The 24448-nt window shown below is 42.0% G+C and overlaps 1 protein-coding gene across 1 annotated transcript; it reads left to right on the top strand.

Moving 5' to 3' along the window:
* The first annotated feature begins 300 nt into the window (after positions 1 to 300).
* Positions 301 to 5286, top strand: LOC147644116 (uncharacterized). Its single transcript, XM_086830218.1, has 3 exons — positions 301 to 4996; positions 5066 to 5137; positions 5199 to 5286. Exon 1 carries the CDS (start codon positions 301 to 303, stop codon positions 1300 to 1302), a length of 1002 nt encoding a protein of 333 aa, XP_086686344.1. The 3' UTR covers positions 1303 to 4996; positions 5066 to 5137; positions 5199 to 5286.
* Positions 5287 to 24448: the final 19162 nt, after the last annotated feature.

The following is a 24448-nucleotide window of genomic DNA, read 5'->3' on the forward strand; positions in this document are numbered from 1 at the left end:
CTATCCTAATTTTGTGTATATAATTGGTTTTATTCTCCAATTTAGTTGTGCTGCTAGTGCTAGCTTTTGCATATTTTGAGTTCCTTTTTGTGCCTTCTTCGTCTAGCTTTTGTTTGCGCCGTCGCAACAGCTAAACGTTTCACCTATTTATCTCCCACGCTCTCCAACTCTCTCGCTTTAGTTGTGCCGCTGCACTTCTTATCTTATCTAATCTATTACGCTCTCCCGCTCTCGCTCTCGCTTCTTTTTTCATAGCTCTGTTGTTTTTTTCAATTGAAAGTACAGTGGTAAGTCGCTATAATGTCCGCAAATATTGTCTGTTCCGTTAAAACCTGCAAAAAGGCAATTGCTGCAGGTGACCTTACAATCGGCTGCTGGCTGTGCGACAACGTCATGCACGCCAAGTGTATTGGAGTTGCAGCTCGGACAGTGGACGATGTAAGGAAAAACATCGGCCTGCGTTACTGCTGTGAGGCCTGTCGCGATGTAGAAAGGGAAATGACGTCTTTCATGCGGCAAACCAAAAGCGATTTTAAGGGCATTTTAACGAGTTTTCGTAAAATTCTTGATATGTTCTTGGCGCTGGACACCCAATTTAATAGCCTTACGCTATTAAATGAGTCTCCTAGGCGCAAAAAAACTGCTATTGGTGGGCAGCATGTAGACGGACCCCAACTACCCGCAACAGGCTCTCATCAGCAGCCTCCCACGGCACAGCCCTCGACCTCAGCATTAATTCCAAGAGTGCTGAGATCGAGCGCTAGGAAAGATTCGGTATCCGAATGTGTAGCGGGAGTGCCCGTACCGCCGGTGATTTCTGTTTTATCCCCTGGGGGGTCGCAAATATTGACCCCTCAAAGTCCCGTCCACACAAACATATCTGCCCAGGGTGTTAGGCCCGGAATACCGGCCGACAATGGAACGGCAGATAACCAATCTGCCTTGCCAAAAGCCCTTATAGCGGTTCCACCAACGAGACATATTTTTGTCTCGCGGCTCTCCCCTGACCAAACATCGGAAGATGTTCTCGCCTTTATACAAGGCAAAACCAGAGCCGAAAAAATTAAGATAAAGGTGGAAAAGTTTAAATTTTCTTACGCAAGGGACATTTCATCTTTCAAAATAAATGTCCCTAACGAGCTCTTTAACACTATTTGCTCTCCCAACTTCTGGCCAGAGTACATAGTTGTTAAGGAGTTCGAGGCGAAGAAAAAGAAAAAGCGGCCTGTAGGAATAAATCTTCCCAGGCCTGATGTTACCACTGCGCCTTCTACGTCTTCCAATCCCGACCCAAAAAACTAACCTACTCCTTAGGTATTTCCTATCAGAATGCAAGAGGCTTACGTAGTAAGCTTCCTAACTTGTATTCTGATAGCCTTTCGTCTGCATCTCAGGTTATTGTGCTCACAGAAACCTGGTTAAAGCCGGAGATTCTGAGCTCCGAAGTTTTTCCAGCTGTGTTCACGGTATATCGGCTAGATCGCCCTATCAGACGCGGGGGTGGAGTTCTTATAGCGGTGGACTCCTCACTCACGTCAGAATTATTAACCTTCGAGGAATGCAACTGTGTGAAGCTATCTATCAAAGGTAGCTCAATTTTTATTACCTGTTCCTACACACCTCCACTGTCGGAACTTTCTATTTATTGGAATCACCTTTCCGCTATTCAGATGGTTTCCAGTAGACTTTTGGATAGAGACCAGTTGGTAGTTCTTGGAGATTTTAAGATCCCTGGTGCTATTTGGTGCTCGAATAATTCCACCAATACTCTCAATACACCTACACAACATGACTTTATCGCTGGCTTGTTTGACATTTCGCTGTCTCAAGTCAACCATGTGCGAAATTCCATACAGCGCTTGCTAGATCTTTGATTCGTCTCTGATCCTGCGAGAGTCAGTTTAGCAAGGGTGGCGCCTCTGACGCAGCCCGAAGATCCCTATCATCCAACTTTCGATGTGACTCTTGATATAGGTTGTGACGTACAGAATATTTTTTTGACCGTCCAGCCAATAAAGTCCTATGCTTTCGCAAGACGGACTTTGGACCGCTGAATAATTTTATAAATGAGTTCAATTGCTCCGATCGATACATGTGCACTGATATGGCAGTTGCAGTGGATATATTTACAATGCCATGATTTCATTTTTTATACCCTTGCAGGGTATTATAATTTCAGTCAGAAGTTTGCAACGCAGTGAAGGAGGCACCTCCGACCATATAAAGTATATATATTCTTGATCAGGATCAACAGCCGAGTCGATCTAGCCATGTCCGTCTATTCGTCTGTCCGTCTGTCCTTCTGTCCGTCTGTCCGTTTCTACGCAAACTAGTCTCTCAGTTTTGAAGCTATCTGAATGAAACTTTGTAGTTAGCCTTCTATATACTCTCACTCGTATATATGTCGGAACGGGCCGGATCGGACGACTATATCATATAGCTGCCATAGGAATGATCGAGAAATTAATACAATTAAAAATTATAACATTTTCAGTTTTCAACAGATTTTTATCAAATTTGAGGTATAGCCATTTAAATTTTGTGTAAAATTTTATGAAAATCGGACGACTATATCATATAGGGGCCATACAAACGATCGTTAGATGTGGAGAAAAATGCACATCTGTGACTGTAAAACTGCAAATATAATATGTAAAGGTGAATGAAATGAAAGCAGGTATTACTTCATTGTTTTTTAACACAAATAAATATAATTTATATTGTTGGGATTCCAAGTCATAGAAGTTCTATCTGCAAGAGTATATAAACTTCGGCGTGCCGAAGTTAGCTTTCTTTCTTGTTACTGAATGTGTTCTGTTATATTATCCGCCAAGCTCGAATAAGCCGCAGTGGTTTACTAAAGAATTGAGCCGACTTAAAAAAAAAAATCTAGGCAGTATGCTAAATTTAAATTCACCGGTTCTCAATCTGCCGTTTCATCTTATTTATCAGTTCGGTCAAACTTTACCGTTCTGAACGCGCAGTGTTATAAAAACTATTTAACGCGTTGTCGGGCCCAGTTCTCACAGGACCCAAAACTGTTTTATAATTTTGTTAACACTAAACGTAAGCCTAAAACAAATCCTTCCTCGCTTTTATTTGAAAATACTACCGCAAATAATGATCAGGCAATAGCCGATCTATTTTCGCAGTTTTTTTAAACAACTTATGCAAAATCTTCGTATTTACACCAGACTTATTCCTACTACATACCCAAATCAAACTTAATTTTCTGTCCTAGCCTAAACGAAAGCTTTTTTCCTTTAGATCTTCTTTGTTGTCCTTGTCCTTAGAAACCTCCCACTTTCCCATTATTTGGAAGGAATCGTTTATTATTATTTCTCCATGTTTAATTAAGCGAAGAACAAGAACAACAAATTTTTTCGAGCTTTCTTCCTATATTATAAAATGCTTCCATAATAATTTTCAGACAGGTGTAATATATACTGATTTCAGTAAAGCATTTGACTCTGTTAACCATTCTCTTCACGTTAGAAAACTCGATTTAATGTGTTTTCCAAGTGATCTTTTTAATTTGATCTCTAGTTATCTGAACGGCAGAAGGTAAAAGGTCCTCTTTAAGAATAATTTATCTAATGTTCTAAGGGTTACATCTGGCGTCCCGCATGGAAGCCGTTTGGGACCCTTATTGTTTACATTATTTATAAATGACCTGCCCAAAGTCTTGACTAACTCCAGAGTGCTTATGTACGCGGATGACGTCAAGCTTGGCGTGCAATGACGTTGAATGCCAGTCGGATTTACAAACAGATCTCAATAATTTTCAAACTTGGTGCCGTGTAAACTTATTAAACTTAAATGGCTCGAAATGCAAGCTAATGACATTCTCTCGTGTCGCTCCTAAGCTTGCTACTTACACGCTGAACGGCTGCTCTTTGGAAAGAATTAATACAGTTGACGATTTGGGCGTCCGCTTGGACCCAAAACTTGACTTTATTGATCATATTTCGTCTATGGTGAATAGAGCCAGGGGTGTGCTTGGATTTATTAAACGGTGGTCGAAGGAATTCAATGACCCCTATGTTACTAAATCCTTATATACTTCCTTAGTTCGTCCTATCCTAGAATATGGATGCTGCGTTTGGTGCCCTCAGTACGGCGTCCATAGTAAACGCATTGAGTCGGTTCAAAAGAACTTTTTACTTTTCGCTCTACGAGGTTTAAATTGGGATGCAAACCAAAGATTACCTTCCTACTCTAGTAGACTCCTATTAATAAACTTGCCGTCCTTAGCCAATCGTAGAACGATGCTAGGGATAACCTTTATTTTTAACCTTATCCATGGTGATGTGAAAAGTGCTGACTTGTTGAGTCAGCTTAATTTCCATGTACAATGTAGAACCACTAGATCCTATATCCCATTAGTGTTGCGCCACTGTAGGACCTCCTTTGAACTGCATGAACCTTTTAGAGTGTTATGTGCAAATTACAATGATTTGTACACACTAATCTCTAACGTAGATTCCCTTCCCAAATTAAAATCTTTAATACTAACACACTTAGTAAGCATGCAAGCTAACAATCTGGCAGCACGCCGGTAGTCAATTTTCCTCGTATTCTGTCCTATATTTTCCATCGCGCCTACTAACACCTAACCCAAACAGGCACGTGCCTGGTGTCATACGGGCCACTTGTATGTACTGACCTTAGTGCATCAACGTCCAAAAAAAAAAAAAAAAAAAAAAAATGTTAAACTAAAAAATACTTATTAAAGGAAAAAAAAATATTTACAAATGGCGGAGATATAGCTAGTCAAAAAATGAATTCATACGACCATTACCTAGGTCGTATAGTGTACATGCTGCACACCATATTTGTTATCTGACATTCAAAAACAAAAATGTTTAATAAACTAAGTATGACTATAGTTCTTTTTTTTTTTTTCCATTTTGACTGAATTTATTATTGTAAATTACTGTAGTGTAGCAACTTATACAATAGTGAGCGGAGGAGTTCATTGGATTATTACAAAAGTGTAAGAAGTGAAGAAGTAACAAGTGGCAGGGAGTTTAGTTAGTGTTTAATAAATTTTCCTTCTTGGTAGGTCCGAGGGATGAATCCTTTTAAGTCTGCGCCTTGCCCGCCGAGACGCAAGTCTCCTGGCTAGAATGTTTGGGTGAGACATGAGCTTATTTTTGTAATGTTCGGCTTGTTCATTGATAATATCCCCTAACAAGGGAACTTTAAGGTCCCTCGCTAGGTCAGTGTTCCGAATAAACCACTCAGCACCAGTAATTCTCCGCAGGAACTTGCTTTGGAAGACCCGGATGTAACTCAGATTAGTTTTGGCCGCTTTGCCATAAACTTGAATCCCATATCTCCAAGTAGGGGCAAGTATGGACTTGTATATCTGGACCTTATTCGCCAGACTCAGGTGATTATTTGCCTTTAGGAGCCAGTACAGCCTTCTGGCTTTATCCTCCAATGAACGCCTAACTAACCTTGTATGCTTGGCGAAGGTTAATCTAGTGTCCAGGGTGACCCCCAGGTATTTATAATCTCTGACCTGCTCAAGAAGCTCTCCATGCAGGAACAGTCCAGGGCACGACTCCTTTCTGAGGGAGTGCGTCACTACAGCACACTTTGCCGGATTAATTGAAATGTTCCAGCGACAGGCCCAATTCTCAAACCTTTTGAGGTATAGCTGAAGCATATCAGTGGCGTCATAGATACAGTTGGATCTGGAGAGGACAGCAGTATCGTCAGGAAATGTGGCCAGCATAGAATTATGATCATGTAACGTGGACTTCGGCATGTCATGAGTGAACAAGCTGTACAGCGTCGGTCCCAGCACGCTTCCTTGGGGAACTCCAGCCTTTATCGGCCTTAGAGAGGATAGGGTACCGTCCTGAACCACTTTGAATGTCCTTTCAGAGAGGAAGCTCCTAACCATTTCGAACAGTTGTGGGTTTAGTAATGGCTTGAGTTTATAGAGTAGCCCTGGATGCCACACCCTATCAAAAGCCTGCTGTATGTCCAGATAGGCAGCCACCACGTATTGTTTAGAGTGAAACCCCTCGAGTATATACTCAACGACACGGTGCAGCTGTTCAGGGGTGCCATGCCTAAGTCTGAACCCAAACTTAAATTTGGGAAGAGCGTTCATTCCCAACTGAGACTGTCGTAATCTTCTATGGATGCATCTTTCCAGCAGCTTACCAAATGTGGAAAGGAGGCTAATAGGCCGATAACTGTTTAGGTCCTCGAGTGGTTTCCCAGGTTTAAGGATCATTACAATCCGAGCACTCTTCCAAGCCTTTGGGAAGTAGCTCAACCTCTGGGAAGCATTGAAGATGAGTATAAGGTATAGCAGTGCTCTAAGAGGTAGCGTTCGTGCAATACGATTATCAATTTGGTCATCTCCAGGGGCTTTCTTGACATTTAACTTTTTTATGTCCTCCTTAACCTCCTGCACAGTTATAGGTGGCACCGGAAGCTCCATTTGGTGTGTAATCGCAAGCTTGTCAGCCACAATCTGTTGTCTCCGGACAGAGGCTGTTCCGAAGGGAGTAAATCTATCTTCTAGACTTTGAGCAAAAGCTTCAACTCTGTCTTGTGTTGATCTTGCCCATGTACCATCCTCTGTTTTGATTGGAAACTTGGGAATAGCTTGCCTTTTATAGGATCCAGTCAGCTTCCAAAGGGCATAGTTGGAGCTCGCATCAGCTGTCACGTTATCCAGCATGCGATCCGTAGCTTCAGCCTTGAGTAACGACAGTTTTTTACGTACTCTGTTGGAAATCCTCCTGAAAAATCTGTTGATTCTCATGTCAGATGTGCGGATGTACTCTCGCCTAAGCCTCTTCTTCAGCAACAGCAATCCCTCAACTTCAGAAGAGAGCACACAATGACGCCTTGCCGTAAGAGAGCCTGGAGACACCGGAGGGGCCGCAACTGCAGCAGCCTCCCCAATCCTTGTAAGAAGGATGTTAATGGCTGAATCCACGTCCTCCTTCGTGTTTAGGGAGGTGGAAAGCTCAAGGGAGTTATCCAGTGAATCTTGGAAGGCGGAGAGACAAAATCCAGGTTTCAGCAGGCTGGATCTAGAGACAATGGTTGTAGGAACAGACGCAAATGTTGCTACCAGCGGCAAGTGATCAGATCCTGACTTGTTGAGTTTGTTCCAAATGATGCAAGAGCACCAAAGGGTGGTCGCTCAGCATCCCTCTCAGTGGCAGCAATAGCCCAGAATTTGAACCAGATTCAGGGAGGATCCTCTCTGACAATTCCCAGATATAGTGCCCATTATGACTAATGACCTCCGCATTGGATTCTGGAACGCCCGCAGCCTGGCTTCAAATGCGAATGAGCTGCTTATATTTACTATACAACATAAAATTGACATCATGTTAATTGCAGAGACATATTTACACCCTGGAATCAACTTTACTCTTGCAGGATTCGAATGCCTGAGAGCTGACCACCCCGTCAATACTCGCCGAGGTGGCTCAGCCATTCTGATCAAGGAAGGAAATTCCTATTACCAACTTCATGTTGTCACGGATTGGAAAGTTCAACTAACTACCGCCATGATCTCATCTAGCAGTGGAGAGCTATTGATTGGTGCAGCGTATCTTCCTCGTTCATTAGGTTGGACTAGTTCTGAATTTGATCACCTCCTTTCAGAACTGGGCCATAAGTTCATCCTAGGCGGGGACTTTAACGCAAAACATCGACTTTAGGGTAGCTACAGAGCCGACGGAAGAGGGAGCGCTCTACATGATGCTATAACGAATTCTTCAGCACAAATTCTAGCAACTGGAAGCCCTACGTGCTTTCCATCCAATTCTAGGGCCACCCCGTCCTGCATTGACTTTTTTATCTACAAATCGATTACAAAATTTTTGTTTCAAATATGTATAACTTTAAAACAAAAAATCATATCGAAAAAATCCTACATCATGCCATAGAGGACGTTATAAAGTAACTTTGTAAAAAATTTGAAAAGAATCGGTCCAGCAGTTTTTGAGAAATCATGTACACCGTTTTAAAAAACGTAGTTTTGAGAAAAACGCAAATGAAGATAAAGAAAGTACTCTAAGGTACTCTAAAATCCACAAGTAATAAGATATTTTTAAGCCCAATGTCTTAAAATGGCCGTAACAATATCGGCTTAAAAAAAATGTGATTTTTAAAAAATTTCAGGGTGGTCTACCCCTTAAAGTAAATCCATTTCTTGATAGCGGACAGCAGAAATTATTTGAAAGTACAAGGGACCAAAGGAAAGTTTGGCGTAAATCAACGAGGGAAATTAGTATGTTAAAGGTAAATGAAATAAGAAAGGAAGCTAACTTCGGTACACCGAAGTTTATATACCCTTGCAGATAGAACTTCTATGAATTGGAATCCATACCATATACATTATATATATATTTGTGTTAAAAACAATGAAGTAAAACCTGCTTTCATTTCATTCACCTATACATATTATATTTGCAGTTTTACATTCACAGATTTGCATTTTTCCTCTACATCAAACGATCGTTTGTATGGCACCTATAAGATATAGTCGTCCGATTTTCATGAAATTTGACAAAAAATTTAAGACTAATACAAAATGGCTATACCTCAAATTTGAAAATCAGCTGAAAACTGAAAAAGTTATAAATTTAATTGTATTAATTTCTCGATTGTTCTATGGGAGCTATATGATATAGTTGTCCGATTTTCATAAAATTTTATGCAAAATTTTAGAGTATAGTAAAATGGCTATATCTCAAATTTGATCCAATTCTATTGAAAACTAAAAAAGTTTAAATTTTTTTTGTAAAAATTTTCCGATCATTCCTATGGCAGCTATATGATATAGTCGTCCGATCCGGCCCGTTCCGACAGATATACGAGAGTATATAGAACGCTAACTACAAAGTTTCATTCAGATAGCTTCAAAACTGAGAGACTAGCTTGGGTAGAAACGGACAGACGGACAGAATGGCAGACGGACATGGCTAGATCGACTCGGCTGTTGATCCTGATCAAGAATATATATACTTTATATAGTCGGAGGTGCCTCCTTCACTGCGTTGCAAACTTCTAACTGAAATTATAATACCCTGCAAGGGTAAAAAATAGTATGAAATTCACCTCCGGTTCGAAAGTGGAACAGGCCTGTTTAACAAAGATGGGCACGAAAAATAGGGAAATGAGCCAGACAACAAATTTTAGCAACAACCAGCGTCGCTGCACGTCCCAATTATTACAAAAATACATGTATTTTGTTTTTGTGTTCTAGAGTTTTTGTGTAGATGTGCATTTGTCGTCAGGCTTTCTGATATTGCATTGTGTTCACGTCAGAAGACCCCTTCGCGGCGGCCGCGGCGCCGCCTCTGTCCACCGAGCCTCCAAAGCCTTGGCCGCTCTTGCACTCCCGCAAGTCGGCTCTTCGAGCACTGCTCATCGGGCTAGCCCCGCCCCTCCTCAGCCACTCCACGGCCTCCGTCCACCGCTCCAGTCCGGTGCGCATAGGCAATTTCCGCCGCTAGCCAGGACCCCCTGCAGAACGCGGCAGTTATACAGGACGAATATGTTGCAACCCGAGTAGTTGCAAGGGGGGGAGAATGTTCACGTCAAAAGACCCCTTCGCGGCGGCCGCGGCGCCGCCTCTGTCCACCGAGCCTCCAAAGCCTTGGCCGCTCTTGCACTCCCGCAAGTCGGCTCTTCGAGCACTGCTCATCGGGCTAGCCCCGCCCCTCCTCAGCCACTCCACGGCCTCCGTCCACCGCTCCAGTCCGGTGCGCATAGGCAATTTCCGCCGCTAGCCAGGACCCCCTGCAGAACGCGGCAGTTATACAGGACGAATATGTTGCAACCCGAGTAGTTGCAAGGGGGGGAGAATGTTCACGTCAGAAGGCCCTTCGCGGCGGCCGCGGCGCCGCCTCTGTCCACCGAGCCTCCAAAGCCTTGGCCGCTCTTGCACTCCCGCAAGTCGGCTCTTCGAGCACTGCTTATCGGGCTAGTCTAAGCGCTCCCGCGCCCACTCTTCGATGCTCGCGAACGCCCGCTCCCGAATTCCCGAGCTTCGCTCGCTGCTAAGCGAGCTGAGGGACAGCTTGTTCGCGCTCCACTTCTCGGGCCCGCTCTCGCACTGTTAAGCGTAGCTTATCGGTCGGGAGCGCGGCCCTTACATTTAAGCTAGAGTTAGTCTTATGTATGCAGCGCAATAAAGCTGACCATTTGATTTGCCCACGACGCCCCCGTCTTTTACTTTTCACCTTCGCTTGCGACGTGGGAATTTCCATTGGGCTACATTTGACAAAACAGGATCTTCAGCGGCAGGATCGCCCCCCGACAAAACACATTGTTTTTGTAAATGTGCGCTGAGACCTCTTCCTATTTCAAAACATAACGGATTGAGCCGCACGAGCTCTGGGAGTCAAGGCATGCCCATTTCTGCTTTATAATATTAAACTTTTACACAACTAAAACTTAAACGAAAAACATTTGAGAATACAGTTCTAAATGCAATAAGAATTAAGAGACGAAATGGAGTTCCGAAAACTCGAGCCGCGCTTAGGTTATAGCCGGCTACAGCAATGCATTGAAGCTAGAACCACATAAAGCTGATAATCCAACATTTTGGCTTCTGTAAATATTGGGTCTGACCTAATCATCTTATATTCACACTTAAACAAGTAAACCTATGAGGCCGTTTGTAGTCCAGTTTTGAATATTTTTACAAATGAAAAGAATTCCCTTACAGTTAGAAAACAAACTCAATATAACAGAAATTCAATGCTACCCTAACGTTATTTGGTAACAAATTTATTAGTTAAAGATAAATCCTTTCCATCATATATTATGCCTTCATAGAAAAACTTTCGATTTGAGCGACATTGAGGACCACATTTTGTAGAGCCACAACAACGGCATACGTACCAGCAGCCATCACATTCTTCATTCATACAGTCGCCTTAAATGAAAAAATACTTAGTAATATTTTTTCAATAATGACGAAACTCTTACAGATGTCCACTCCGTTGAAACGAATATTTCCATATTCATCGTATGCGTTATTTTTGGTGTACAAGGATCCTTTCTTCTTCGTTTTGCGTTTATTCTTATCTAAATCAATTATACCATTCTCATTTGAATCGCTTTTTTTTTTTTGTCTTTGTCGCAATATTCGTCGAATAGAATAGTCGGGATCTCTATCTGAACTCATAATTTTCTGAAGAAATGGAGTCACCTTTTAGTTTTTCCTGATACAATTTTGCAGCTTTAAATTGTTTACAATTAAAGACAAGATATCAACTCACAATTGGTATGGAGTCCAGGAACTTCCCGCATCTGAAAAAAACAATATAGTAATAGAAGTGCAAAAACATCGATAAGAAAATCGATACATCACTTGATGTTTTTCGAATTTTATACATCATCGATGATTTTTTTGACCGTTGATGTTTCTATTTGAGAGAGAGGATTTTTGTTATATTTGAATTAAATTATACATTATTTATAATATTATGTATTATTATTATATACAGTGGTGGTCAAAAGTATTTACACAAACTCACAATTATTTTCACCGCCAAACTTGTTTAAGTAATTATTCATGTTGTTGTTGACCGATTTTCATGAACATTTTTTTATCGCATAGATTGATCTATTAAGAAACAAGCAAAAAACGAAAACAATAGATAACGGTTCATAGGACAATACTAAAAGCAAAAGAAAATATGTCTCTTTATTTTGGATAAAGCTTGATAAACTCAATTCCAACCAATTGAAAACCTTCATCAATACGAAAGCAAATTCTTTAAACTATTAACTTATGAGATTTTTTTATTGCATTTAACCAAAGACTACAATTTTTAAGATGCCTCACGACCATACATTCGTTTTGCAATATGAGGCTAATTTTTTTATTCAAACGACAATAGCGCTCTTCATGCTCTCACAAAGTTGAGAGCGTAAAATTCTAAAAATAGAATGCGTTGGCATGTATGAGTAAACACAGAACAAACATGTGCGTGATTATATGTGTGCTTCTGTTCGCAAGCGCAACGATGAAATATAATATTTAAATTTTATTTTTTGGTCTGCTGACCGCTTGTAAGATAGAGAGGGGACGAGAACGGCAGCAAAAACAGCTGATGTATACATGAGCATATCGATGTGCTCGTTTGTTTTGATTTTGGTTTGTTTACATTTTTTTAGTGCTTGAGTCCCTATATATTGTTCTTATTGTTTTCATTATTTTTATTTATTTTATTTTTATAAGTAATGCAAAAAATATAAATACTAAATGTCTTATTCCAAAATTTAATTTAAAATCTATACGTATTTATGTCACAATAATAATTGTTTAGGGGGGCGATCCTGCCCGCAAAGATTCGTTATTGGAGTCCAAAGATTTCCCCTGGCTGGCTGGCGAAAAATTAACCCGTCAGGTGTTGAAAATATAAAGGCGGGGGCGTCGTGGTATATTTTAGCGTCAGCTTTTATTCGCTGCTTACATGAGACTAATAACTTAACGTAAAACCGAGCTTCCGGTCGCTTTGCCTCGTTAAAGCGAGAGCGGGAGATCGGCAATAGTTGGAGTGCGAGAGCAAGCCGGGGACAGAAAGCTCGCTCCTGTGCAGAGGCGGCACTGGCGGCACACACACAATATTAAGTTCATAATAATTATTGGTTTAAATCGTTTCCACACTACCATAGAGGTAGACTTTCTGGTGCGTTTTATTTATAATAATTAATAATCTTATTAATTGGCACTCTATGGTGTTGTAGGCTTTTATCGAACGCACGAAGAGAAAGAATTGGCGCGCTTTTCTTGGCCCGCTTTTTTACTCGAGCGCGCAAATCAAATCAAATTTTAATTACAGAAAATCATGTAACTAATTTATATTTTCATATCAAATACTAAAAATGTGTTATTACATAATATGTATGTACATACAAAATATATAAATATGTATGGATATTATTTATTTTTTTATTAAAAACATAAATGAGATAGTTATATGTGTTATTTTCCTCGGATTTCTTTTAAAATGCAACTTCGTAGTACGTGATTATGTATTCTCGTGTTCTCATCTAGCAGTTCCGGTAGTGATTTATGTGAAAAGCCTAAAAAACTTTTTAAACCTGATATTTTATATACTTCATCATAGCAGTATGTTGTTATAGGTATCTGGTATATTTTTCGTAGATCTATCGATTTTTGCGGCTAATAGACGTTCAATTCATTAGCCAATGGATTAAAAGTGCCGTATAGTCGTGTTGCTCCCACTTGTGTAAAACACTGTGTAGCTTTTAAGTCTATAATAATAAATCTCTAATTCAGGTGACAGTGTCATGCTAGTATAAATTTGTTTGTTTATGTTTATCAATCAAAATCAAAATTTTTTTTAATATTGTTTAAGATCCTTATAAGAAATCAGTTATAACTTATCTATGCCTATTTTATAAAGCCAAGTAAATAAAAATTTTATTTTTTAATTTTTATTACATCCTTAGGTGTGCTTTTCAATAACTTTAAAAATATTATTTAAATTTTTTAATTTTTACGGTGAAAAAGATCGTAAACATCATAGTCTGCATACATTGATGTTTTTTTTATATCCATTAAGACTGGACGAGGGTTGGGGACGACATCTACCACGATTGCGTTTTGAAAAAGTGCATATTAAGAAAATAATTCACAATATTTCTATGGAAACATATAAAAAGGTATTATAGTTATTTTTCCAGATTTTCGGCAGATGTGAAACTCCGATACCCGCAAAGCTCCATCCAACTCCCACCATCCGATAACAGCTGATCGAACAAGAACGTTTCATCTAGAACATAAAGCTCATGTTATAGCACGGTACGGAGAGGGTAGAACAACGTTTTAAAGGCCTGAACGGCGACACGTTTGGGGATTCCCGACGGCATACTTTTAGTATTTCTCGAGCGGCTTGCAAAAAGAATAAAATTTTGTTAAATCAGGCTGTTTTCGACCATTTTCTTCTCACTCTCACTTGCAGCTCCTTCACATATTTCATATGCCATGAATAAAAAGGTTCGTTAAAAAGGAATTAAGCAGTTCAGAAGACCTGATACAGTAAAATAATTAAGAAAGCCGTAGACCAGCAAGGACGAAATAAGACAGCTACACAGCTCACCTCGGCGATCAGAAAGATCTTGATGCTCCAGATTCAATTATGAACCAGCACTTTGTTGTCAGATTCAGAGACTTCAATTAGAGCTAAGCTACTTTTTGGTCGGCTCCCTCTGTTGACTTCATGATTGTCTCAATCACTGCAAGTACGATCCTGAGTCAGTAAGGAAGCCTAAGATTGCCGATATCTTCAGCTTTCCTATACTACCCTGTGATAGCAACTGGAATGTACCAAAGTGGCGATGTCTGGTGTGGTTTTACGGTGGACAGAAGCAGAGCAGATGTTCCGGTGATTCTTTTCCTGACATTTTCGGTACCCAGGTTACTTGTACCTCATTCTTCTTAACAAGTCTTTTAAAGCCTTCTTGCGTTCTGCCACAAGACATGAGATTTTCTGCGTAGATCCTAGCCAATACGCTACAGCTCAACTTGGAATCGTCGGTGTAGAGAGATACTTTTTCCACTACGGCCCCTCTGTCCAGTATGAAGATTCGCTTCCCTCCACAAGAGCGGGATATGCGTCAGTCGTATACAAGTTGTATTTGTTTCTTCGGCCCTTTGCAGCAGTTTGACTATCGGCTCAGGCGGGCCATATCATCATGAGCCATGTATGCTGATGCGATTACTACTCCGCTCCCATCCGCTGCTACGAATCTGGCCACAGCTAGGTCAGGTGGTATTAAAGTGGTTCTTAATTACTATGGATGCTCCTGACCTACCATTCGGGTTTGTCCACTGCAGTGTGTATCCTGGGATCCTTGGCCCAGCGACTGTTTCAAGGCTCTTATATTCTTCTCCCATAAAAGGATCGGGAGTTCGCTGCGCTTCAAGTTAATCTGCACGATTTATGACATCGATGTTAGTTGATTAGGTATTAGGAGATTTGTCGTCGATGACCATGTCGTCCAACAACTTGTTGGTGTCATCGACGTCCTCCAGTATCTCATCCGGTTCGGCTAGGAAGACCTCGATCTTAGTCTTTAAGTTTTACCCCCATCAGCGGAACCAAAATGAAAATGTTAGCTCCGTCTGTTAAACAACAGAGAAACCGCAAAACGCTGCAGATTCTGTTGGCACTACATCAGTATGATTATAGGACGATGAATTATAGATATTCGAAAAATTTTATTTTTGTGGTAGAGGCTCACAAAATATATTCAAAACTAGCTGTACCCTGCCACGTTTCTCTGTGGCATATTGTGGTTAAGAGGGCACTTCTAAATACATCAAGGCATGTTGTGTAAAAATTTGGGCTTAAACGGTTCAGAACTTTTCAAGTTTCTTCTTTTAATATGTTTTGAATGTTTGACAGGAAATGCTTCGATTCAGCTGGCTGCCTGTAGAGGGCGCAGCAGTAGGGGCACGGGGAAACGCTAAAAAAATTTATATATTCGCAACCGCAGATAAGCTATCAACATCAAAAGTAGACAATAACCGAGCTGGAACCTCAACGCATGTTGTGTATAAATTTGAGCTTTTCAAGTATATGAGGGAAGTAGACACGAACACGTTTTATATAAAACTGGCGAACTTTGTCTCGCCCTTAATTGGGGCTACCCAGAGTGGTAATCTATATATGTATAATACACTAGCTGTACCCTGCCACGTTTCTCTGTGGCATATTGTGGTTAAGAGGGCACTTCTGAATACATCAAGGTTATGGCAAAATCATCTTCCTGGCATAAGGTGAAGAAGGCAGTCAGAGTTGTCGTAGGCGGATTCAGGACTCTTTCTTGCACATTTAGTTCTGTGAAATAGACACGTTGACCATTCTCCAAATGGACTGCCAAGTGAACTACAGCTGGATAGCGTTCATGAATTGGGAACGAAAAAATTCGCCATGCAGCCTCGTTGCTGCTTATGTATCTTCCAGCCTGGTATTGAGAGATTTCATCGACAACTCGTACTGCATTGCTGTCACCATTTTCTGCCTGACCACCAAAAACTGCCATATCGCTGCCTTTATTCACGTACTTGCAGTTATATATAATCTATTTCACGGAATTGCAATATTCTACGTTGATGTGCGCTTTGTATGATTTTGACAATAGTGGTGAGTATGGAACCACCCAACGATTGTCTACCTCAATATCACCAATTCTCATGTTTAAAGTTGCCGAAGTCCCTCCATCTTCAGTTGACCGTCTCCCATACAGAGGATATCCATCGTCCCCTGTTACGGTGTTGGCTGTAAATGCTCGACGATATCGCTTGGAACACTTCCCGTCTACCATGCATGGTGAACATGGGTTGAGGGTACCACATGGGCCATGGATCATGTTCTTGATGACAACTTCATCCGTATCAACCTCGGCCCGTGGAATCTCAGCACATATAACATCGTCGATTTCATCTGGAGTAATTTTATCATACAGCCAAATCAGTATGTGCGCATGCGGCAATCCTCTCTTCTGCCATTCTACTGAATACATCCAGCACCGCACAGATCCAAAAACTCCATGTTTCACATTGAAATCCATCAGTGACTTGAACTTTTGTCTGAAAACACGGGCTATGATGTCATGCCTATCCCTATACGATTGTCCAGGAAATAACAACTGCACTATCTCGTCCCAAGCTGGATTGCATGTGAAGGTGATAAATAAGTCTGGACGGCCGTGGCAACGAACATATGCCATGGCATCTTGAGCATATTCATGCATGTGGCGTGGACTACCTATGTATGAGGATGGCAAAATCGTGAGCTTTCCAACGTTGGTTGTATTACGGTCATTCATCACAGCATCCCGCAAATGGATATATTCCTCGGACCGAAGTTTCGTCTGATTCAATCGAAGGAGCCTGACAGTATATGCAGACCTGATGCATCCGGCCAATAACGACATTGCGATTCGAGCTGTAATCAACAGTTGGATTATATCTGAATGCAAGACGATTGTATTGCAGGTTTTGAACTGCTGCAAGCGTTTAGCGCTTCAGCTACCCTTGCCCTGTCGCGTTCATTATTTTGAGAGTGAATCAAATCAATTGCTGCAGAACGCGACTGCCTAACTCTCAATCGTTTTCTCTCAAGCCTATCTGCTCTTCTTTCTGCTGATTCCTCGTTGTGCATCTGCATTGCTCTCAGCCGCTCAGTCTCTCGGATGTCAACATTCGCAATGTTGTGTACTTGAGTTTCGCGTTTGAGCAGTGCTCGATGCAATAAAAAAGTGCATCTATTCCTTAAATTTAATTTAGTAAATTCTAAATCAGAGTGTAAAGTATACATACGCAATCTAGCAGGCACTCATTATAGCAATTTATAACGCCATTTGACTACGGAACATGGTGAAATAGTTCGAGAGTGCGATAACGAAGAGGAAACCGATTCTAAAGTTTTAAAGCAAAAATAAAAAAAAACACATGTGATTTATATATATGGGTATAGAACACCAAGGAGTGATATCACCCTCGGCTGGCTGGCAGAAATCGTACATCTGAACCCTCCACTAGGGCGCCGGCTAAGCAATGGGCACTTATTACTCCGTACAATGGTAATGCAGTGGCGCATGCTCTGTCCGGCGCAATGCAGTGTCTATCTAAGGCTTTGATTCAATTCCTGCCGCTTAAACGCCGGAGGAAATGAATCACTAGCCATGGTTGGGGGTGCCTGGCGGTAGGCAGGTTGTCCAAGAGGCATAGATTGCCACGGCCAATGCCGTCGCCAGACTAAAGTCCTCAAGCTATAACGCGTTCTACACACCATCGATAAGCAGGAACAGAACCGCCATACACCTACGAAAGGGTCTCCAATCTAACCTGATGTCTTTTTACAGCTCGGACGACCTGACTGTGGTGTTGCTAGAAAGCAAGAAAGCTTCCTGCTACATGGCACACGATAGGCCAGCTCCATCAGAAGAAGTAACTGATCGTGAGTGCAGACGTCAATGCATGCCACAGCGTATGGAGAAGCCCCGATATAAACGACAGCGGTGAGTCACTTTTAGACTTTATTCTGTCTACCAATTTATACATACGTGGAACACACCTTTAAAGGCCCCATCCGTCCAATGTGCTAGATATAACACTCCTAGCGGGACAAAGTACAATGGTATCAGACTGAAAAGTCCTGGAGAAACCATCCTTTTCAGACCACAGGTACATACAGTTCCAATGCGAATTCGATCACTCTCCAAAACCAACAGTCTTTAGAAAACCGTGGAACATTAACTGGGAAGAGTTTAAAGAAATAATCTCTCGTAAACTCCGGATTTTTCCGGGCACAGTAAAATCCGATGAAGATATAGAAAAGTCCCTAAGAGACCCTCTCAAAGGAATTACTAGGCGCATATCACGCATCATGCCCGATTTCAAAAAGCAAGAAAAGTACCAGACCCTGGTGGAAGTGGGACCTCTCGCTCAAACGCGATAACCTCAGAGAATTCTTCAAACTCGTCAAATAGGCAAAGAATGATATAATCAACAAAGAATACAAAATCCTGCTAAGGGCACAAAGAAGCTCTTGCAGAAACTTCTGCTCCAACATAGGGACGGTCCCAGAAAATGGCAGTTGCTTTCAAAGTAACCAACATACAGAGTCTGCTCAAACGCGATGACGGGCAGTGGACTGAAGGCAGCGAAGAGGCCCTAACAGCACTAACGCACGCGTACTTCCCAGGTTGCACAAAAATCTTTCATCTTTCCAAGTGAACGGACGTGTTTTTTTCTTGCGCTCTCGTTTTGTGTTAAAGTTTGAATCTAACCACCAGGGTTAACTTAAATTTTCTATTTTGTGTTAATAACTTCCCGTTCACTTCGCGTGTGCATGTAGCTATTCTAATTTGTGTATATAATTGGTTTTATTTTCCAATTTAGTTGTGCTGCTAGTGCTAGCTTTAGCATATTTTGCATTCTCTTTTGTGCCTTCTTCGTCTAGCTTTTGTTTGTGCCGTCGCAACAGCTAAACTTTTTTGCTATCTACTTATCTCCCACGCTCTCCCACTCTCTCGCTTAAACTGTGCCGTTGCACTTCTTATCTAATCTGATCTCATACGCTCTTCAGCTCTCTCGCTCTCGCTGTGACTCTTCACTTCTTTCTTCATAGCTCTCTTGTTTTTTTTTTTTCAAATACAAGTACAGTGGTAAGACCTTATAATGTCCGTAAATATTGTCTGTTTCGTCTGACCTACAATCGGCTGCTCACTGTGCTACAACGTCATGCACGCCAAGGGTATTGGAGTTGCAGTTCGGACGGTGGACGATGTAAAAAAAAACATCGGCCTGCGTTACTGTTGTGAGGCCTGTCGCGATGTAGAATGGAAATGATGGCTTTCATGCGGCCAACCAAAAGCGGTTTAAAGGGCATTTTAACGAGTTTTCGTAAAACTCTTGATATGTTCTTGGCGCCTTACGCTATTAAATGAGTCTCCTAGGCGCAAAAAAACTGCTTTTGGTGGGCAGCATGTAGACGGACCCCAACTACCTGCAACGGGCTCTCAGCAGCAGCCTCTCTCGACACAGCCCTCGACCTCAACATTAATTCCAAGAGTGCTGAGGTCGAGCGCTAGAAAAGATTTGGTACCCGAATGTGCAGCGGGAGTGACCGTACCGCCGGTGATTTCTGTTTCGTCCCCTGGGGGGTAGCAAATATTGACCCCTCAAAGTCCAGTGTTTTACGATATATCTGCCCATGGTGTTAGGCCCGGAATACCGGCCGACAATTTCACCGTAGATAACCAATCTGCCTTGCCAAAAGCCCTTAAAGCGGTTCCACCGACGGGACATATTTTTGTCTCGCGGCTCTCCCCTGATCTAACATCGAAAGATGTTCTCGCGTTTATACAAGGCAAAACCAGAGCCAAAAAAAATAAGATAAAGTTGGAAAAGTTTAAATTTTCTTACGCTAGGGACATTTCATCTTTCAAAATAATAGGGACATTTATGAGCCCTTTAACACTATTTGCTCTCCCAACTTCTGGCCAGAGCACATCGTTGTAAAGGAGTTCGAAGCAAACAAAAAGAAAATGCGGCCTGTAGGAATAAATCTTCCCAGGCCTGATCATACCACTGCGCCTTCTACGCCTTTCAATCCCGACCCAAAAAACTAACCTACTCCCTAGGTATTTCCTATCAGAATGCAAGAAGCTTACGTAGTAAGGTTCCTAACTTGTATTTTGATAGCCTTTCGTTTGCATCTCAGGTTATTGTGTTCACAGAAACCTGGTTAAAGCCGGAGATTCTGAGCTCCGAAGTTTTTCCAACTGTGTTCACAGTATATCGGCTAGATCGCCCTATCAGACGCGGGGGTGGAGTTCTTATAGCGGTGGACTCCTCACTCACGTCAGAATTATTAACCTTCGAAAAATGCAACGATGTTGAATTCCTCTGTGTGAAGCTATCTATCAAAGGTAGCTCCATTTTTATTACCTGTTCCTACATACCTCAATTGTCGGAACTTCCTATTTATTGGAATCACCTTTCCGATTTTCAGATGGTTTCCAGTAGACTTTTGGATCAGCAAATAAGTCTGGTGTAAATACGAAGAGTTTGCATAAGTTGTTTGAAAAAACTGCGAAAATAGATAGGCTATTTTCAAATGAAAGCGAGGAAGGATTGGTTTTAGGCTTACGTTTAGTGTTAACGAAATTATAAAACTGTTTTGGGTCCTGTGAGAACTGGGCCCTACAACGAGTTAAATAGTTTATATAACGGAACATATTCAGTAAAAAATGAATTCATGGCACTGTAAAAAATATCCACGGCAACTGCCATGTCAGTGCACATGTACAGATCGGACCAACTGAACTCGTTTATAAAATTATTCAGCCGTTCAAAGTCCGTCTTGAGAAAACATAGGACTTTATTGGCTGGACGGTCAGAAATATTCTGTACGTCACACCCGATATCAAGAGTCACATCGAAAGTTGGATGATAAGGATCTTCGGGCTGCTTTAGAGGTGCCATCCTTGCTAAACTGACTCTCGCAGAATCAGAGACGAAGCAAAGATCGAGCAAGCGCAGTAAAGAATTTCGCACATGGTTGACTTGAGATATCGAAATGTCGAACAAGCCAGCGATTAAGTCATGTTGTGTAGGTATGGAGAGTATTGGTGGAATTATTTGAGCACCAAATAGCACCAGGGATATTAAAATCTCCTAGGACTACCAACTGGTTTCTATCCAAAAGTCTACTGGAAACCATCTGAAAATCGGAAAGGTGATTCCAATAAATAGGAAGTTCCGACAATTGAGGTATGTAGGAACAGGTAATAAAAATGGAGCTACCTTTGATAGATAGCTTCACACAGAGGAATTCAACATTGTTGCATTCCTCAAAGGTTAATAATTCTGACGTGAGTGAGGAGTCCACCGCTATAAGAACTCCACCCCCGCGCCTGATAGGGCGATATAGCCGATATATTGTGAACACAGTTGGAGCTCAGAGCCTCCGTCTTTAACCAGGTTTCTGGGAGCAGAATAACCTGAGATGCAAGACGAAAGCCTCTTGCATTCTGATAGGAAATACCTAGGGAGTAGGTTAGTTTTTTGGTATGATCAGGCCTAGGAAGAGTTATTCCTACAGGCCGCTTTTTCTTTCTGTTTGCTTCGAACTCCCTGACAACAATGTACTCTGGCCAGAAGTTGGGAGAGCAAATAGTGTTAAAGAGCTCGTTAGGGACATTTATTTTGAAAGATGAAATGTCCCTAGCGTAAGAAAATTTAAACTTTTCCACCTTTATCTTCATTTTTTCGGCTCTGGTTTTGCCTTGTATAAAGGCGGAAACATCTTCCGATGTTTGATCAGGGGAGAGCCGCGAAACAAAAATATGTCTCGTCGGTGGAACCGCTATAAGGGCTTTTGGCAAGGCAGATTGGTTATCTGCCGTTCCATTGTCGGCCGGTGTTCCGGGCCTAACATCCTGGGCAGATATGTCATTATACACGGGACTTTAAGGGGTCAATATTTGCGACCCCCCAAGGGACAAAACAGAAATAACCGGCGGTACGGGTACTCCCGCTGCACATTCGGTGACCGAATCTTTTCTAGCGCTCGATCTCAGCACTCTTGGAATTAATGCTGAGGTCGAGGGCTGAGCCGAGGGAGGCTGCTGCTGAGAGCCCGTTGCAGGTAGTTGGACCAAAAGCAGTTTTTTTGCGCCTAGGAGACTCATTTAATAGCGTAAGGCTATTAAATTGGGTGTCCAGCGCCAAGAACATATCAAGAGTTTTACGAAAACTCGTTAAAATGCCCTTTAAACCGCTTTTGGTTGGCCGCATGAAAGACATCATTTCCTTTCTACATCGCGACAGGCCTCACAACAGTAGCGCAGGCCGATGTTTTTTTTTACATCGTCCACCGTCCGAGCTGCAACTCCAATACCCTTGGCGTGCATGACGTTGTCGCACAGCCAGCAGCCGATTGTAAGGTCACCTGCAGAAATAGCCTTATTGCAGGTTTTGGCGAAACAGACTATATTTACTGACATTACTAGGACTTACCACTGTACTTGTACTTGAAAGGTAGGTAGGTTACAGTGGTGAGGCCCATTGCTGGGGCCTTTTCTGTTCCACTTCCTCTGTTTGTTGTTGTTGATTCACTATCAGTACCATCCAGAGTCAGTAAGGGATCCTAGGATTGCTGAAACTTTCAGCTTTCCTATGCTTCCCAGTGACTCCATCTGGTAGGCACCAAAATAGCGAAATCTGATGTGGTTTAGCGCTGGGCAGAAGCAGAGCAGATGTTCCGGAGTCTCTTGCTCTGTAGGTTGCTTACAGCTTCTACAGATTGCATTGTATGGCAGTCCCAACTTCATTGCGTGCGAACCGATTGCCCAATGTTCCGTGTTAGATAGCAGTTCACAGGTTCGTTTCTTGTACTTGAAAAGAAAGAGGAAAAAGACTGAGCTATGAAGATAAGAAGTGAAGAGTCACAGCGAGAGCGAGAGAGCGGGAGAGCGTGGGATTTCAGAATAGATAAGAAGTGCAGCGGCACAGCGAAGGGGAGAGCGTGAGAGAAAAATAGCAAAAACGTTTAGCTGTTGCGACGGCGCAAATAAAAGCTAAACGAAGAAGGCACAAAAAGAAATGCAAAATATTCAATAGCTAGCATTAGCAGCACAACTAAAATGGGAAATAAAACCAATTATAAACACAGATCGGAATAGCTGCATGCACACGCGAAGTGAACGGGAAGTTATTAACACAAAATAGATTACAATTTAAGTTAACCCTGGTGGTTATCTTCAAACTTTAACACAAAACGAAAGCGCAAGAAAAAAACACGTCCGTTCACTTGGAAAGATGAAAGATCAATTCACTGGGGTATAGACTCCTTGGCGGGGATAAAAGTGCCAGGACTAGATGGAATATTTTCAGCCATACAGCAGGCGACCAAAGAAGTCATTACCCCATGGCTATACGCAATATACACTGCTTGTTTTAGTACAGGCTATATTCCTATCAAATGGAGGACCTCGGGGATTGTGAAAACCGATGTGGGCAGATCACTGTCAACCAACCAGCACGCATACACAAAAGGGAAATCAGTGGGGACGGCCCTGCATTCGTTTGTTGCCACCATTGAGAGGGCCCTGCACAACAAGGAATATTCGCTCGGAGTCTATGTAGACATATCCGGGGCTTTCAATAATGTAATCACAGCGCCTAGGAGTGAGCAACATGCATCCTGCCATCAACTTTTGGATTGGAAATCTACTAAGTTGCAAACGGGTACAATCAGATTGGGGCACCGTTTCATGGTAAAAGGAGCACACAGAGGCACGCCGCATCGCCCCTCCTATGGAATCTAGTGGTCGACGTCCTTATCAGAAGGTTTGAGAGGAAGGCTCCGAAGATAACAGCCTATGCTGACGACATAAACATAATTATCACTGGAGTTTGTCCATCGACCCATAGCTCGATCATGGAATCAAGACTCAGGGAGATATGTGAGTGGACGGACAAGGTAGGACTCATTATCAATGCGGATAAGACGGACCTCATTCTCTTCACTAAGAGATACATGGTACCGCCATGGATCCCCCCAAAAATAAACACAACCAGGCTGTTCCCAAAAACACAAGTCAAATAGCATGGCACTGTACTGGACAGCAAGCTGGAATGGAAACCCAATGTACTAGAGAGGATGAAAAAGGCCACCATTGCGCTATATGCATCTAAGAAGATGCTCAGTAGCACATGGGGCCTCTCACCCGCTAGCTATACGGAGTCTTACGAAATATGTCGACACAGGAATACGGGCACAGCTCAATTGGTCGAACCATGAGCAGTATATCTGACTACATGATGCCTAGAACTTGCCCTGATGTGAAAACATCAACATTCATGGGACCTGAAGACTGGAAAACGGTTCAGGACCATGCT

Source organism: Drosophila serrata, unplaced genomic scaffold (genome assembly GCF_035046125.1).
Source record: "Drosophila serrata isolate PLE 108 unplaced genomic scaffold, ASM3504612v1 contig_229, whole genome shotgun sequence".
Classification (NCBI taxonomy): Eukaryota; Metazoa; Arthropoda; class Insecta; order Diptera; family Drosophilidae; genus Drosophila; species Drosophila serrata.